Source organism: Puma concolor, chromosome C1, assembly GCF_028749965.1.
Source record: "Puma concolor isolate L17-30 chromosome C1, mPumCon1.1.hap2, whole genome shotgun sequence".
NCBI lineage: Eukaryota > Metazoa > Chordata > Mammalia > Carnivora > Felidae > Puma > Puma concolor.
Genome location: NC_141674.1, coordinates 109,159,847 through 109,177,095, shown reverse-complemented (window position 1 = coordinate 109,177,095; position 17,249 = coordinate 109,159,847). Strand labels below are relative to the sequence as shown.

The 17,249-nt window shown below is 40.7% G+C and overlaps 1 protein-coding gene across 4 annotated transcripts in view; it reads left to right on the top strand.

Annotated features, from left to right (window-relative positions):
• The window catches only part of FAM168B (family with sequence similarity 168 member B), a 37,098-nt gene that overhangs the window by 3,509 nt on the left and 16,340 nt on the right, over positions 1-17,249 (top strand). For all 4 annotated transcript variants that reach the window (XM_086718286.1, XM_086718288.1, XM_025935215.2 and 1 more), the window contains exons 2-3: positions 3,178-3,258; positions 12,282-12,365. In XM_086718286.1, the coding sequence (XP_086574412.1) occupies positions 3,189-3,258; positions 12,282-12,365 (154 nt within the window). In that variant the 5' untranslated portion in view covers positions 3,178-3,188. The remainder of the gene's footprint in view (positions 1-3,177; positions 3,259-12,281; positions 12,366-17,249) is intronic.

Below are 17,249 nucleotides of genomic sequence, written 5' to 3'. Positions count from 1 at the left end.
GTAGTTTGGAACTTATGGTATTGAGAATTCAGGTGCAATTCTGTACATTTTTAGTGGCAAATGTACAGAATTGTGTTACTGGTTTACACTATGAGATCCTTATGGCAGGAGAGCCTTGTGGTATTCAGTGCTTCATTGAGTTATTTAAAATTTTTGGTTGTTATGAATAACACTATTATAAACATTTGTGTACAAATTTTTGTGTGGATGTATATGTTTTCGTTTCTCTTGGGTATTTACCAAGGAGTAGAATTACCAGATCATATGGTAATGCTTGTGTTAAATTGTTTTGCTATTCATGAGCTTCATTGCCTACTCCATGACATCTCCTACTCAGCCCCACTTCCATAACCATATTTGCTGATTCCCTACAAGTCCAATTGCCCAGTATTACTAAAGTACATCTTGTATTTTCTCACTTCTATGGCTTTTCGGGATCCTGCTTGTCCAGAGCTTGTTGGAAATATCACCTCTGTAATCCAAGTTTTTTCTGACCATTCATTCCCCCCCTCACCTGTTGAATTTTTGCTCTCTCCCTCACCCCTCATAATACTTTATTCTTTTATGGCTCTTAATGTGGCTATTACTACTGTTTGTTCTATATCACCATTATTCATGTTTTTTGTTTTTCAGGACTGGGTTGTCCAGTATAATAGCCATCACCTAGGTGTGACTGTTGAAGTTAAACTAAAATGCGGTTCCTTACATGTGTTAGCCACATTTCAAGTATTCACTAACCAGCCATTAATGGCTACTTTACGTGGATAGGGTAGCCATACCTTTTCTTTTTTCTTTTCTTTTTCTTTTCTTTTCTTTTCTTTTCTTTTCTTTTCTTTTCTTTTCTTTTCTTTTCTTTTCTTTTCTTTTCTTCTCTTTTCTTGTCATATGTTTTCACAGAAACTTCTATTGGACAGCACTTTCCTAGATTGTAAACTCAGAACTGGGACTGTGACTTGCTTTTTTTTTTTTTTTTTTTTTTCTTTTTTTCCTCTGTGGCCTTTGCATAGTGCTTTGCTTATCTTGAATTCAGTTGAGTAAATGAAATTAGATCCTGGCACAGGATAGAGAAACAGTTTTGGAAGGTATGCACTTTCTAGAGATCATAGTTGAGCTACAGAGATGGATGGAATTTGTGAGGGTTTCCACAATTCTTATGTTGTACATCCACTAAGAATGGGTTAAAAGTGCAGGACAGTAGGGACTGGAAGTTGTCAATTTGCTTATTTATTTATTTATTGCCAATTTGCTTATTCTTAAACTGTGGGATAAGATACATAAGTAATTCTCCTGCTTGCTTTCTATGGCTGCCTGTTATTTTCTGTCATCTGTATTGTAGACATGTGTCATTCACTGTGATAGCCTCTAGTCTCATATGACTATTTAAATTTAAGTTGAGGGGTGCATGGCTGATTCAGTCAGAGAAGTGTGCAACTCTTGATCTCAGGGTCTTGAGTTCAAGCCTCACTTGGGTATAGAGATTATATAAATAAATAAACTTTAGAAAAACAAATTTGAGTCAGATAAATTTAAAAATCAGATCCTGCAGTAGCCAAGCCATATTTTTGGGTGCTTAGTAGTTACTTTTCGCTAATGGCTGCCATACTGGAAGGCACAGAGAGCATCCTCATAGTTGCAGAGAGTACTGTTGGCCTGTACTGATCTAGATTTATCTTTTACCTGTAATTGTGAATGTCATGGTAAAGTTGGCACCTGCCTTTTGGTTTAGAAGTTTAAAAAAAAAATTAGTTTTTCAGATAATGAATATCCAAATCAGAGATGTTCCTAATTTATTCCTAATTTAGACTAGAACTTGTTACAAAGGTTAAGGATGGGACCTTGTATATTTTTTTCTGTATTGAACTGCTTGATTATGAATATGCTAAATGAGTCGGGTAAGCTGAGACCTTGAGGTAGTTAATTTTTGCAATATGTCTTTGTAATGGAATTTGATACCTACAGTATTTGAAGGTGCATGTGTTTTTTAAGAAAATCAGCAAGTACTTGCACCTGTTTTGTGCCAGATACTGTTATTGGTGCTGCAGTAAATAGGACTGAGTCCCTGTTCGCTGTCTGCATGGGGCCACTTTCTAGTTGGGGATGTGGTAAGGGAGGCACACACTAAACAAGTAAATACATGTACATTTTATTAATTTTTTTAAGTAGACTTTTTTAGAGCAGCTTTACGTTCACAGCAAAATTGAGCAGAAAGTACAGAGAATTCCCATATACCTATTACCTGTCATCCCCCCACCCTGTGGTGTTTTTATTTTTAAATTTAGGGTCCCCCTTAATCCTTACTACCATGTAAATTTGTGTGAGTGACTTACTGGACGAGGAATGCAGAATAGTCTTGATTAAACTCACTTTCAGAAAATACTTTGGGTGATAGAATTCAGAGGAGCTTGCTGAAGATACTGATGAGAATCATATTTCTATTGAGGAAGGGGTAAATTCATGGTTGTAGCTGGGTAAGTTGAACTTTACGGAAAAAGATTGTGAAAAAACATTGAATGGGTTAATAGAGTTGCTGGGGTGTAGCTGATTTTTCTTTTTAAGAAAATATATGTATATTTAACAAAAGTTATTTAAGAAACAAAGAAAAGTGCAGAAAGAACACTAACCCCACCCCATCTAGAGACAGTCTCTGTTCATATTTTTATATTCTCCCAGATCTTTTCTCCTTGTGTTGGAAGTACACATGCCTGTGCCTATACTATGTGCGGGTGCAGATTTGATATCATACTACATAATGCAGCATCATTCCCTTCCTTTTTCTATATAACATTATGTCAGTCATGTTCTTAAACACTTTAAAAAGTAGCTGTACAATATTTCATATTCTGAATAGATCTGGTTTACTTAACTATTCTTTGTTATAAGGACATTTAAATTATAAGGATTTTTTTTTCACTGGTTTAAGTAGGGCCGTAGAGAGCACTTTTTCCCTTTAACTTCCTATGGACTGAAGAAGCTGTGAAGGAAAGTTTACAATATTAGGTGGGTGCTCTTCAGGACTTCTGGCCTTCCTTTTCTAAGTAGATTGGCAGCAGCCTTAGATGCCTTGTTTTTAGTAGACTAGAGGAGGGACTCTTGCTGTCTGCTATTTTGAGACTGATGTTGGAGAAAAACTAGAGAATAAAAGTGCTTGGCTAAATCACTTTTTTTTTTCCTTTTTAGTTCTTGAAATCATGAATCCTGTTTATAGCCCTGGTTCTTCTGGGGTTCCCTATGCAAATGCCAAAGGAATTGGTTATCCAGGTAAGCAAGTAAAACTTTGTTTTGTTACGGAACTTTGAGCACTTAGTAAATTTCCATGTCCCTAAGAATGCTTCTAGTTGACAAACTTAGCTCAAAGTGAGTTACACAAGGAAGAAAATGTTTTGGCTCATGGAACTGAAAAATCAAGAGGTAGGACTGGATTTGGTCAAAGCTTGATCTGGTGGCTCCAACAGGTGGTACTGGGATCTGATTTCTGCCTCCTGGACTCAGCTTCACTTCCTCAGGATTGGCTCAGTATTGGTCATGGGTTACACTTCTCCCCATTGTGGTCTCTCTCTGGTGTTCAGCTACTCCCACCAGTATACTGGCTATGAGCCTTGTTACATCTGCTCTATAGGAACCCCCCATGGGGCTTCTCGTTCTCTATTCAGACCAGTCCTGGGGTGTGTTCTGATTGCACTCAGCTTCCATCCCTGGGCCAGAAGGAGATTCTACTGGTTAATTCAGGTCTGAGGCATATTCCTCCCTTATTGGAGTCAGCTAGTCAAACTTGGGCTGTGAGGGAAGCAGTAAAGCAAATTTGGGGGACTAGGAGCTGATTGGTTGAAAACAGCACATGGTCATCCTAGTTGGTGACATCTAACATGGAGTCATTATTTTATTTTTTTTAATTTTTATTTTTAGTTTTTTTATTTTAGAGAGCATGTGTGAGTAGGGGAGAGGGGCAGAGGGGGAGAGAGAGAATCTTAAGCAGGCTCCATCCTCAGCGTGGAGCCCGACGCGGGGCTGGATCCCATGACACTGGGATCATAACCTGAGCCAAAATCAAGAGTTGGTCGCCCAACCCACTAAGCCACCCAGACACCCCAAGGAATAATTATTTGTAATGTTAAATTTTTTTTTGTGGGTTTTGATAATATGGTGGAACAGATAACCTTAAAATCCTGTTGCTATAAAACCTCTAGAAAATTGAATACAACATTTAGGGGTGCCTGGGTGGCTCAGTGGGTTAAGTATCCAACTTCAGCTTAGGTCTTGAACTTACGGTTAGTGAGCTCAAGTCCCACATTGGGCTGTATATTGTCAGTGGGAGCCTGCTTCAGATCCTTGTCTCCTTCTCTCTCTGCCCCTCCCCTGCTTGCATGCTCTCTCTTTCTCTTAAAAATAAATATTTTTAAAAAATTGAATAAAACATTTAAAAAATGTACAACTGAACTTGCAGGGTAGTGAGCGAAATATCTGTAGCTAAATATGAAAGTGACATAAAAACCAGTGCATTTGGCCATTGAGCTGATAATTAGCTTGTCTTAGGGGCATGTGCTCTTAGTTGGTTTTAACATCCCACAAGGGGACAGAAAGTGAGGCCATTGTGAGGCTGAGAGTTGGGAGTGGGACCCTACACCAATCTTGTTCCTCCAGAGGGTCATACTCCCAGGGAAGATGTAGACTAAAACAGTTCTTTCACTGGTTCCACAAGGGAATTTTATCTCTGCTTGGGCTCTAGGAAGGGGGAAATCCTTCCTAACACTTTATAACCAGTCAGAGATATTGGAGGCTCCACTTTGTATTACCCAGACTTACCAGGGGTCCATAATTGAGAAACTAACATAAAAAGTAGTCTGCAGCCTTCATTACCCCTAAGCACCTGACAGCAGCAAATGCAGAACTGCTCTGGAGGCATATGTTCCCATTCCAGGTTGTGTGGGTTTCCCACGAAATTCTGCCTGTTAACAATGCAAGTAAGAGTCACCAGTCATGATAGACGTCAGGAATAGAACATCAGGTAGAAACCACATCACACAAACAAGTTTAGAATAATTGGAGATCAAAAAGAAAGAATCAGAATATAAGAGGGGAACTAGACATGGGTATGTGTGTGTGTGGGGTGACCATAAAGAACCAAAGGAACTTAAAAAGGAATGGCATGTGAATAAAATTCAGGTTAAATTGCAGGTAAAACACCACTAAATGGGAGAACCAGGATGCCAAATAAGGAAAGGGGGGAGGGCTATAGGAGAGCATTTAAGAAATCTAGATGTCAGAATGAGAAGACTTGGGGAGAATTAAGAGCTCCATAAGGTCGAATAGAGAAGAAAAGGAGTGACAGAATTTTCTGGAATTGATAAAAAGAAATTTAGTAATAAGACCTACTATCTTTAAGTCATCAGACTAGTTTAAACAGAATGCCGAATAGCTGAGGAGAATCCTGGGTGGATCTGGAGCAACGGAAATAGGCAAAACCCTATGGTATTAGTGTTGCCTGATAGTCTTTTTTTTTTTTTTTTTAATTTTTTTTTTTTTCCACGTATTTATTTATTTTTGGGACAGAGAGAGACAGAGCATGAACGGGGGAGGGGCAGAGAGAGAGGGAGACACAGAATCGGAAACAGGCTCCAGGCTCTGAGCCATCAGCCCAGAGCCTGACGCGGGGCTCGAACTCACGGACCGCGAGATCGTGACCTGGCTGAAGTCGGACGCTTAACCGACTGCGCCACCCAGGCGCCCCTAATAGTCTTTTTAATAAAATATTGATTGCCTTTCATATTCCAGTTCTGTGCAAGATACCTAAATTTTGTTCTTGTTCTTTGGCCAAAAGCAGAGATTGGCAAACTTTATATAAAGGTCCAGGTGTAGTATATATTTCAGGCATTGTGGCTCTCTGTTAAAACTATACAACCCCTACTTTCCAGAACAAAAGCAGCCATAGACAGTACTGAGTGTGTGTTTCAGTAACACTGGAAACCGCCTCAGTAGGTTGATTTTTTTTTTTTTTTTTCTTCAAAATAGTAGTAGCAGTGATTCTTCACGAATTTTTTTGTTTCTCCTCCCTTCTCTCTTGGGACTTACATTTATAAGTGTAGTAAATCATTTTACCTGTTTCTTGTGTCCTGCATTTTTTTGTCTTTTACATTTTTTTCCTCTGTGAGCTTTAATGTGGATATTTTATCCGGAAACCGCCTCAGTAGGTTGATTTTTTTTTTTTTTTTTTTTTTTCCCCCTCAAAATAGCAGTAACAGTGATTCTTCACGTATTTTTTTGTTTCTGCTCCCTTCTCTCTCGGGACTTACATTTATAAGTGTAGTAAATCATTTTACCTTGTGTCTTGTGTCCTGCATTTTTTTGTCTTTTACATTTTTTCCCTCTGTGAGCTTTAATGTGGATATTTTGTACCAACCTGCTTCCATTTCACTAATCCTGCTAATTCTTCTCCATTTTGCTATAAAACGCATTTATTGAATTGACTTTTTTCATGTACTCCAATCTTCTCTTTTTTCCAACATACTAATCAGAGTCATTTTAAAGATCTTGTTTGGTGACTGCAGTCTGTGAATCACCTGTGGGTCTGTTTTTATTGTCAGTTGTCCCTTTTTTTGTTTGTTTCTCAGCCATGTGGTCCTGTCTCCGCATGCCTAATGTTTTTTCATTCAGTGCAATACACAGTGTACTAAAATTGGAGGTGGGCAGTCCCTATCAAAATAACACCAGTATTCTTCACAGAGCTAGAACAAATAATCCTAAAATTTGTATGGAACCAGAAAAGACTCCGAATAGGCAAAGTAATCCTGAAAAAGAAAACCAAGCCTGGAGGCATCACAATTCCAGACTTCAAGATGTATTACAAAGCTGTAATAATCAAGATAGTATGGTACTGTCACAAGAACAGACACTCCGATCAATCGAACAGAATAGAGAACCCAGAAATGGACCCACAAACGTATAGCCAACTAATCTTTTTTTAATTTTTTTAAATGTTTATTTTTGAGAGAGAGAGAGAGACAGAGCATGAGCAGGGGAGGGGCAGAGAGAGAGGGAGACACAGAATCTAAAGCAGGCTCCAGGCTCTGAGCTGTCAGCACGGACCCAACGCAGGGCTCAAACCACAAACTGTGATATCGTGACCTGAGCCACAGTTGGACACTCAACCAACTGAGCCACCAGACACCCCCACTAGTCTTTGACAAAGCAGGAAAGAATATCCAATGGAATAAAGACAGTCTCTTTAGCAAATGGTGTGAAAACTGGACAGCGACATGCGATAGAATGAACCTGGACCACTTTCTTACACCATACACAAAAACAAATTCAAAATGGATGAAAGACCTAAGACAGGAAGCCATCAAAATCCTAGAAGAGAAAGCAGGCAAAAACCCCTCTGACCTCGGCTGCAGCAATTTCTTACTCAACATGTCTCCGGAGGCAAGGGAAACAAAAGCAAAAATGAACTACTGGGAACTCATCAAAATAAAAAGCTTCTGCACAGTGAAGGAAGCAATCACGAAACTAAAAGCACATGGAATGGGAGAAGATATTTGCAAATGACATAACAGATAAAGGGTTAATATCCAAAGTCTATAAAGAACTTATCAAACTCAACACCCACAAAACAAATAATCCAGTGAAGAAATGGGCAAAAGACATGAATAGACACTTCTCCAAAGAAGACATCCAGATGGCCAACTGACACATGAAAAAATGTTCAACATTACTCATCATCAGGGAAATACAAATCAAAACCACAGTGAGATACCACCTCACACCTGTCAGAAAGGCTAAAATTAACAATTCAGGCAGCAGCAGATGTTGGTGAGGATGTGGAGAAAGAGGAACCCTTTTGCACTGCTGGTGGGAATGCAGACTGGTGCAGCCACTCTGGAAAACAGTATGGAGGTTCCTCAAAAAATTAAAAATAGAACTACTGTATGACCCAGCAGTTGCACTACTAGATATTTATCCAAAGGATACGAGAGTGCTGATTCAAAGGGCCACATGCACCCCAAAGTTTACAGCAGCACTATTGACAATAGCCAAAGTATGGAAAGAGCCCAAATGTCCATCTACTGATGAATAGATAAAGAAGATGTGATATATGTATGTTTATGTTATATATAAATATATGTAATGGAATATTACTCGGCAATACAAAAGAATGAAATCTTGCCAATTGCAACAATGGATGGAACTAGAGTATTATACTAAACAAAATTAGGGAAAGACAAATATGACTTATGTGGAATTTAAAATACAAAACAGATGAACAGAAGAGAAGGGAAGCAAAAATAATATAGGGAGGGGGACAAACCACAAGAGACTCTTAAATACAGAGAACAAACAGGGTTGCTGGAGGTGTTGTGGGTGGGAGGATGGGCTAAATGGGCAAGGGGCATTGGGGAGAACACTTGCTGGGATGAGCACCGGGTGTTATATGTAGGTGATGAATCACTGGATTCTACTCCTGAAATCATTATTGCACTATATGCTAGCTAACTTGCATATAAATATAAATATAAATAAGAATTGTAAGTGGTCCAGTTGATGTCTTCCTTTGTGAGGCAAGATAGCATACTGATTGAGCTTTATTTTCTTCAAGCCAGCTTTATTGAGTATGATTGACAAGTAAAAATTACATATATTTAGGTTGTACAACATGTTTTTTTTAAAGGGGTATATGATGATTTAATATATGTATACACTGTGAAATGATTACTGTAATTGAGTATCTTCAAATGCTATCATATTTGGAGATTAGAGTTTCAACATACAAATTTTGGAGGGGGCATATTCAGTTCATATCATGCCCCCATGCCAATATGTCCATGTATTTGAATTTCTCTTTTTGTTACACCAGATGTGGTGGACACAGATAGAATTAGAGAAGTAGGCTTTTTGGGAGGGAGGATAATACTTGTGAAAGGTCTAATGAAGAGGAAGCAGAATCAGGTAGGGAGAGCCTCAGGACTGTGCTACACATTGCTGAGGTCTTAGCCGGCTCAGGGGAGAGCTGTGAGGGAAGGATTGGTGGTTAGAGGAGGCCCTCATTAGGCAGAAGTGGCCCTGGGAGTCAGCCCACATATTCCTCATGGCTGAGCAGGGGGTTCTTTTCTGGAATAGTGATGCAGGTGGTAGTGTTCACTTTGTTTTGTCAACTTAAGATATTCTAGGAGTCATTCCATGTTGGTTCACAGAGGTTTGCCTTGTTCTTTTTCATATTTTGCATAATGCTGCTGTTGTAATCTTGCATCTTGTGGGGTTTCCAGAGTTTATTCAACTAGTTCTTTGGATAGATATGTTGTTTGAAGTATTTTGGTATTCCAGCAATACTGCAGCTTATATTGATTGTGGAAATTATCTCAGGGTGGATTCCTTGACATGGGATTGCTGGGTGAGAGAGTAAACACATACGTAATTTTTAAAATACTGATGATTTCCCTTCCATAGGATTTTTATTGTTTTGTATTCCTACCAGAAGCATGGTTTCCCCACAACCTTGCCAACAAAGTGTGTTTTCAGCTTTTGGATTTTTGCCAATCTGATGTTAGAAATGGGATCAGTGTAGTGGTAGTTGGCAGTTCTATTCGTGTCTTCTATTTATTTTTTTCTATTGGTTTTTTTTTTTTTTTTTTTTTTAGTTTTAAGAATTATTTATATATTAGGAGTATTAACTTTTTGTATAATTTGCAAGTATTTTTGCTTTGTATTTTTTTTTTTATTTAGCTTATGGTATCTTCTGAACTTCTTATTTTCATGAAGTGATTAGTCATAAAAGTGATTAGGATTTGGGATTACTTCCAAGTGTTTTACAAGAGTGGAGTCTAGGTTTTGTAATTTCTAGCTTTCTAGTGTTTCTGTCTCAAAAGGGAGCTAGACTAGATGTTGAAGGAAACAGTCTGTGGTACTTACTGTGAGGGGCATTTTTAGGAAGACCGTGCTGTGGCCAGGAAGATTGATAAGAATAGGAAGGCACAGTGCTTTTCCACTTATTTATTAGAGCCCCCCTGCAGGTTAGAGTTTTCTGGAAAAATTAAGAAACTGAAGGTGCTACAACCAAGACCAGTTAAAGCAATGTTCGTGAGGGGCTGGGGAGGCAGTCCTTTCAAGGGTTTCCATGTGGGGGGTTTTGTGTGGATACAGTGGAAACCTTTGGACTAGAGTAAGTGGGGTCCCGCTGTGGGGCCCTGGGTCAGGGTGGTGGTGTGAGTGGTGTGCCAGTGTGGTGTCCTGTTGCTGGTGTTTAATTATGCTGTTTTAAATACTTGTTATTTGGGTTTTCTCTTTCATTTAATTTTATTTTTTTTAATTTTTTTTTTTTTAACGTTTATTTATTTTTTTGGGACAGAGAGAGACAGAGCATGAACGGGGGAGGGGCAGAGAGAGAGGGAGACACAGAATCAGAAACAGGCTCCAGGCTCTGAGCCATCAGCCCAGAGCCCGACGCGGGGCTCGAACTCACGGACCGCGAGATCGTGACCTGGCTGAAGTCGGACGCTTAACCAACTGCGCCACCCAGACGCCCCATTCTCTTTCATTTTAGAGCACAATAATTCATTGTTAGAAGATTAGGATAGGAAGCGCCAAGCAAACATAATAGTAGTGTTCCAGGAACCTCTTAGACACAAGACAAGTACAGGAGCAGATGATGCCCCTGGAGGATTTACTGGTAGAATTTATGGAGAGATGAGGACATTGGATTTTGAGGGGATTGTTGTAGAGGCCTACCTGATAAGATCTAGGTCAGTAGTATTTAAAATTTTCTTCTTAACCATGAAACTTTCGAAGATTTGTAAGTGGTTCCATAGTACTAAGGTAAGTTAGAGCAGCAGGGTGAATTGAGGGCAGGCTCCAGAGCCTGCTTGACCTCCTGCTGCTCACAGTTGAGGCCTCTAAGGAACTGTACAGGTTTCATAGAACACAGATTAAAAACTACCTTCCTGGTCTTTTTAAAATAGACATTTTAGGTCTATTTCAAGTTGAATCTGTCCTTGATATCCAAAATGAGTGAATTTGGTAAGCATTTGATCTCCTCACACTGTTTTCTAAGTAATTGGGCAAATGGGAAAGTGGTGATCTATGAAGGAAACTCAAAATAGCTTCTGCTGAGGTAGAGGAAGATCAATTTTGAGAAAGGAAAGCGACTCCGAAGCAGAGGATTGTATATGAGATGAGAAATGGGCACTTGCAAGTAGGGATCCCTTGGGAGTGGTAGGTCTGGAGCCCCTGCCTTGCAAGGAGACCCGTAGAGCCTACAGGACCACTGCTGGAGCAGGAGATGCAGCAGACCAAGGGCATCCAAGCTGTGCTGGAGAAGGCAGGGGTTTCTGTAAGGCACTTTATCCACACCTTTACAGGTGACAGCCAGACCCACAAAGATTTTCCTTCTGGAATTGTACTCTGTTTTCTCCTTTGTTACCTTCCTACCCTTGTGGTTTTTCACTTTGGTTACTCTTAGAACTACAGTGCCTTAAACATCCCTAGGAGACACTTTCTCTGAGTCTCTTCAACACAGTCTTTTGAAGTCTGCTGTTCCATTTCAACTTTATTTACAGGTGAGGGCAAGAGGAATAGAGAAGGTAACAGCTTTTCTTAACTAGTTTGTGACAGACAGTAGTAAAGACTAGTGAATCTGGGTCATCTTTATTGGTTCTGTGCCCTGAATATAAGGAAGGCTTTCTAATGCTCCAGCTGTCACATGAATGGAGTGTTCTGGACTGTGAGCCAGCTGGGTCAGGGGAATGCCTGGGCATGGGCCTTACAGGGCTCCCTAGGCTGTGAAGAGGCCAGGAGCAAGTAACTGAGGCCCTACTCACTGCTGGTGGACACCTGGTGACTAGGATTTTGACCGTAACACTGTTTTATTTGATGTTTTTGTTGTATTCACATGAATTAGTAGTGGTTGTGGTTTAGTGTTATTAAAGATTCATCATTTGTAATTATTTGTAATTAGGTTGCTTGCAAGTGGGTTGTGACATTGGATTTTTCCCATTTCCGTGTGTCAGTAGTACCAGTTACAGCCCCTTCACGACACGATCTCTCAGCATTCTCATTACTCTTGCTAAGTAATAAATTATATGATGAGAACCTAGAATATAAAACTGATAAGTTTGAAAGACTTGATTATGACCCATCCTAATTCTGAGGAAAGGAGACACCTAGTGACAAACTGCTTAGCATACATACCCTTAAGTCAGTCTGTGGAGAAGATAAAAACGACTGGGTCTAGGAGCCATGGTTGTAAAATTGTGTTACTCTTTTAAGTGGTGACATTACATTGTTCTGTTTTTCTCCAGCTGGTTTCCCCATGGGCTATGCGGCCGCAGCTCCTGCCTATTCCCCCAACATGTACCCTGGAGCAAATCCTACCTTCCAAACAGGTATGCAGCCTGTATGTGCTGGGTGGTAGAAGTGCTTTGCATGGCCGGGGAGAATGTAAAGTGGGTGGGTGTTGAGAAGAGAGGTTATAGAATTAGGATTTGGGGTTGAGTTGATTTCTTGGTTCGTAAGATTAGCCTTGTTGTTGAGTGCAATAAAAGCTTTATTCTTACTGCATGTAGAGGTCTCTGGACACTGCGTTTCTCATGTTCTTCCACAACGTAGATCTTCATTCTAATCATAGGTTGTAAGTTGTAGGTAACTAGAGCCAGGATACATATTTATGAAATAGTGTTGATTACTAGAAACTAAAGATTATTTTGTCTGGTTAATAGGTGGAATTCCATGTTGCTAACATTTTCAGAGATAACCGATTTCTCCCATATTTTAGCACTTTGATTATAGTTTTACTTCTTTTCTTTGAAGTATAGTTAACAATGTTCCATTAGATTCCATAAATCTATAAGTTATGCTGTGCTCAAAGTATAGCTACCATCTGTCACCAGACAATCCTATTACAATACCGTTGATTATATTCCCCATGCTGTCTTACTTCCTCTGCATGAGAATATTTTTAGATTTTAGAAATCAGTGATAGAGTTGAAAGTTTACATGGTTTGGGTCGTAACCTTGTAAAGAGAGTGGGGCTTTTCCTCTGTGAGCTTGCGCTCTGCTGTGGGCTTGTTGCAGGCTCTGTTCACCCAGATTGGACTTCATGATTCTGCTGCAGCAGTAGCCCACAGTGACCTGAAGGCTTGGCCTTATGAGTCTGCTGGGGTGCTTCCCTTTTTTCATTTCAGAACACCTAGCCGCACACTGTTCACTTTGATAGAAAAGCAGATAGCTGTAGTGTCCTTACCTTGAATTCTCCTTATTTTGCCAATCATAAAATTCTTCCTTCTGTGACTCTTTTATGCCTTTTTCCTTTCTTTAAAAAAATGTTTTATTTATTTATTTTGAGAGAGAGAGAGAGAGCGCATGAGCAAGGAAGGGGCAGAGAGAGAGAGAGAGAGACAGAGAATCCCAAGTAGGGTCTGAGCTGCCAGCTCAGACTGCCACCAACTGTGAGATCACCACCTGAGCTGAAACCAGGATTTGGATACCTAACAACTGATCCACCCAGATGCCCGCCCTTTCTCCTTTCCTGTCCCTACTCTAACTGTATCTGTTCAGCTTGTAGCTCATAGGCTGTCGAACTCTGTGGCTTGGTCTTCTCCCAAGCTTTCTCCTGTGGTTCATGTTCCCTGCCTGCGTACGCCAGAGTAATGTTCCCAGATGAAGGTTTCCCAGATGAGACTAGTTTTTTGCCACATTGACTTGTTTTTTCCAAAATAGTTTTTGCTTTGTGTTTTTGGGAGCTTTTAATTACCCTTTTTCTCCTACCTGGCAGAGAGTACCTGCTACCTTGTTGCCTATCTTTTGGGGTCTGTAAAAGAAATCCCTTTCCTGGGATCAGTAGTATTATATTATTACTCACTGAATTCTCTAACAGCTAAATGGCACCACTCATCCAGGAGATCACTGATCTGTTTTCTCTCACTATAGATTGTATTTTTTTTTTAATTTTTTTTAACGTTTATTTATTTTTGAGACAGAGAGAGACAGCATGAGTGGGGGAGGGTCAGAAAGAGAAGGAGACACAGAGTCCGAAACAGGCTCCAGGCTCTGCGCCATCAGCACAGAGCCTGACGCGGGGCTTGAACTCACGAACCGCGAGATCATGACCTGAGCTGAAGTCGGACGCTTAACCGACTGAGCCACCCAGGCGCCCCTATTGTATTTTAAAATTTGTGTATAAATGAATCATATGGAATGTACTTTTTCAGGGCGGGGGGAGGACTGGCTTCTTCTGTAATTAACATCCGTATTGTAGTCTTTTTTTAATTTTTAAAATTTTTTAGTGTTTATTTTTGAGAGGGACAGAACTTGATCAGGGGAGGGGCAGAGAGAGAGGGAGTCACAGAATCCAAAGCAGGCTCCAGGCTCTGAGCTGTCAGCACAGTGCCCAATGCAGGGCTCAAACCCACGAACCATGAGATCATGACCTGAGCCGAAGTTGGACACTTGAACCGACTGAGCCACTAGGCGCCTCCATGTAGTCTTTATCAGCAATTCATTCCTTTTTATTGTGAGGTTCCCTTGTATGAAAATAACACAGTTTGCTTACCCATTCCCCAGTTGGTGAACGTATGGATTATTTGCAGTTTGGGGCTGTTATCAATGAAACTGCTATGAAGATTTGTGTACAAGTCTGTATGGATATATGCTTTCGTTTCTCTTGAGTAAATACAGAGGGGAGTGGCTGGTTCTTAAAGCAGGTGTATATTTAACTTTGTAAAAAATTGCCAGACTGTCTTCCAAAATGGTTGTAGCATTTTATGTTCCCCACCAGCAGTGTGTGAGAGGTCCAGTTGTTCCCAATACTTGGTGTAGCCATTCTTCTTAATTTTAGCCATTCTAGTGGGTGTGTGGTAATGTATATCATTCCAGTTTTAATTTGAACTTACCTAACGACTAATAATTTTGACCTTTTTTTTGTTATTTGCCATTTGTAATGTCTTTGGTTGAGTGTGTACATCTTTCACTGTATATCAGTTTTGAGTTTGTTTTCGTGTTGAGTTTGAGAGTTCTTCAGATACATGATTTGCAAATATTTTCTTCTGGTCCGTAGCTTTTTTCATTCTCTTAACATTGTCTTTTTTTTTTTTTTTTTAATTTTTTTTTTTTCAACGTTTATTTATTTTTGGGACAGAGAGAGACAGAGCATGAACGGGGGAGGGGCAGAGAGAGAGGGAGACACAGAATCGGAAACAGGCTCCAGGCTCTGAGCCATCAGCCCAGAGCCCGATGCGGGGCTCGAACTCACGGACCGCGAGATCGTGACCTGGCTGAAGTCGGACGCTTAACCGACTGCGCCACCCAGGCGCCCCAACATTGTCTTTAAAAGAGCAAGAGTTTTTATTAATTTATGTTTTTCTTTAAAGATTTTATTTTTACATAATCTCCACACCCAATGTGGGACTTGAACTCAGAACCTTGAGATCAAGAGTCACATGTTCCACAGCTGAGCCAGTCAGGCACCCCAAGAACAAGAGCTTTTAAATTTAATCACTTTCGGGGCGCCTGGGTGATTCAGTTGGTTAAGCGTCCGACTTCGGCTCAGGTCATGATCTCTCAGTCTGTGAGTTTGAGCCCCGCATCGGGCTCTGTGCTGACAGCTCAGAGCCTGGAGCCTGCTTTAGATTCTGTGTCTCCCTCTCTTTCTGACCCTCCCCCGTTCATGCTCTGTCTCTCTCTGTCTCAAAAATAAATAAACATTAAATAAATAAATAAATTTAATCACTTTCAGGTTATCATTTTGTTAATTTATGGGTCATATGTTTGGTATCATTTCTAAGAAATGTTTGCCTAACCCAGATCACAAAGATGTTCTATTTTCTTCTAGAAGTTTCATAGTTTTAGGTTTTACATTTAAGTCTGTGGCCCATTTTGGTTTAGTTTTTGCATATGGTGGTAAAAATGGATTGAAGTTCATGCATAAGAATTAGTTGTTCGCGGGGCACATGGCTGGCTCAGTCAGTGGAGCATGCGAATTTGAGCCCCACATTGAATGTAGAGATTACTTAAAAATAAAATGTTTTAAAAAAAGAAAGAAAAAGGAATCAGTTGTTTGTTACCATGTATGATCATGCTGCAGATCACTCTAAAATGTCACATTCTAGAATTTTTTAGAGCAGCTCACTTCTCATGTTTTCTTGGAGTACAAGTTAATGTAAAAGCATACTGAAAGCTTACAACTCTTCTATTCTTTTACCAAAAAACCTTCAGATTTGTTTGAGGCTGGCAAAGCTGTTCTCCTTGCCCAGCGTGTATAGCTCCCCAAGAGGAAGCTTGGTGTTTGTAGATCTGGTCAGCTTTCTCCTTGGGTGCTACTGGGTGTCCTCCATCTTCTCCCGTGGGAGCCTCTGGGTGTCCTCCATCTTCTCCCGTGGGTGCCTCTGGGTGTCCTCCATCTTCTCCTGTGGGGTGCCTCTGGGTGTCCTCCATCTTCTCCTGTGGGGTGCTTCTGGGTGTCCTCCATCTTCTCCCGTGGGATCCTCTGGGTGTCCTCCATCTTGTCTTGTGGGATCCTCTGGGTGTCTTCCATCTTCTCCCGTGGGTGCCTCTGGGTGTCCTCCATCTTCTCCCGTGGGATCCTCTGGGTGTCCTCCATCTTGTCTTGTGGGATCCTCTGGGTGTCTTCCATCTTCTCCCGTGGGAGCCTCTGGGTGCCCTCCATTTTCTCCCGTGGGAGCCTCTGGGTACCTTCCATCTTCTCCCGTGGGTGCCTCTGGGTGACCTCCATTTTCTCCCGTGGGAGCCTGTGGGTGTCCTCCATCTTCTCCCGTGGGAGCCTCTGGGTGTCTTCCATCTTCTCCCGTGGGAGAGAAGTCCTTTCTTGCTACTTTGCCATGACTGCTCTCAGGTTGTTGTAACCACAAGGCTGGGTTAGGCAGGTGGGAGTAATGGCATTGTTGGGAACGGTGGCTGCCTCATTCAGAGGAGCATTTGCTGATAGATGCCAGAGTTGTCAGCTGCCAGACTGCTGGCGCAGTATTGTCAGACCCTCTGATTTTTAGGAAAAGCTGGGAATAAAGATGTATATGATATTTGTGAATGGCAAAGTAAGCTGAGAATAAAAAATAATCTGGGAAGAAACCAGGATAAAGATGTATATGAAACTTGCAAATGAGAAAATAAAAGGCACTTTGAAGGTCCTTCCAGTGTCTCGCAGTGCTTTCAGCCACCTTACCTGAGTCTGGGCCATGGCTGTGCTCCCATCTTTTTCTAGGATCTACTCAGTGTTTTCATACTGTGAATTTAAAAATTTGCCTTTTTGAGGCGCG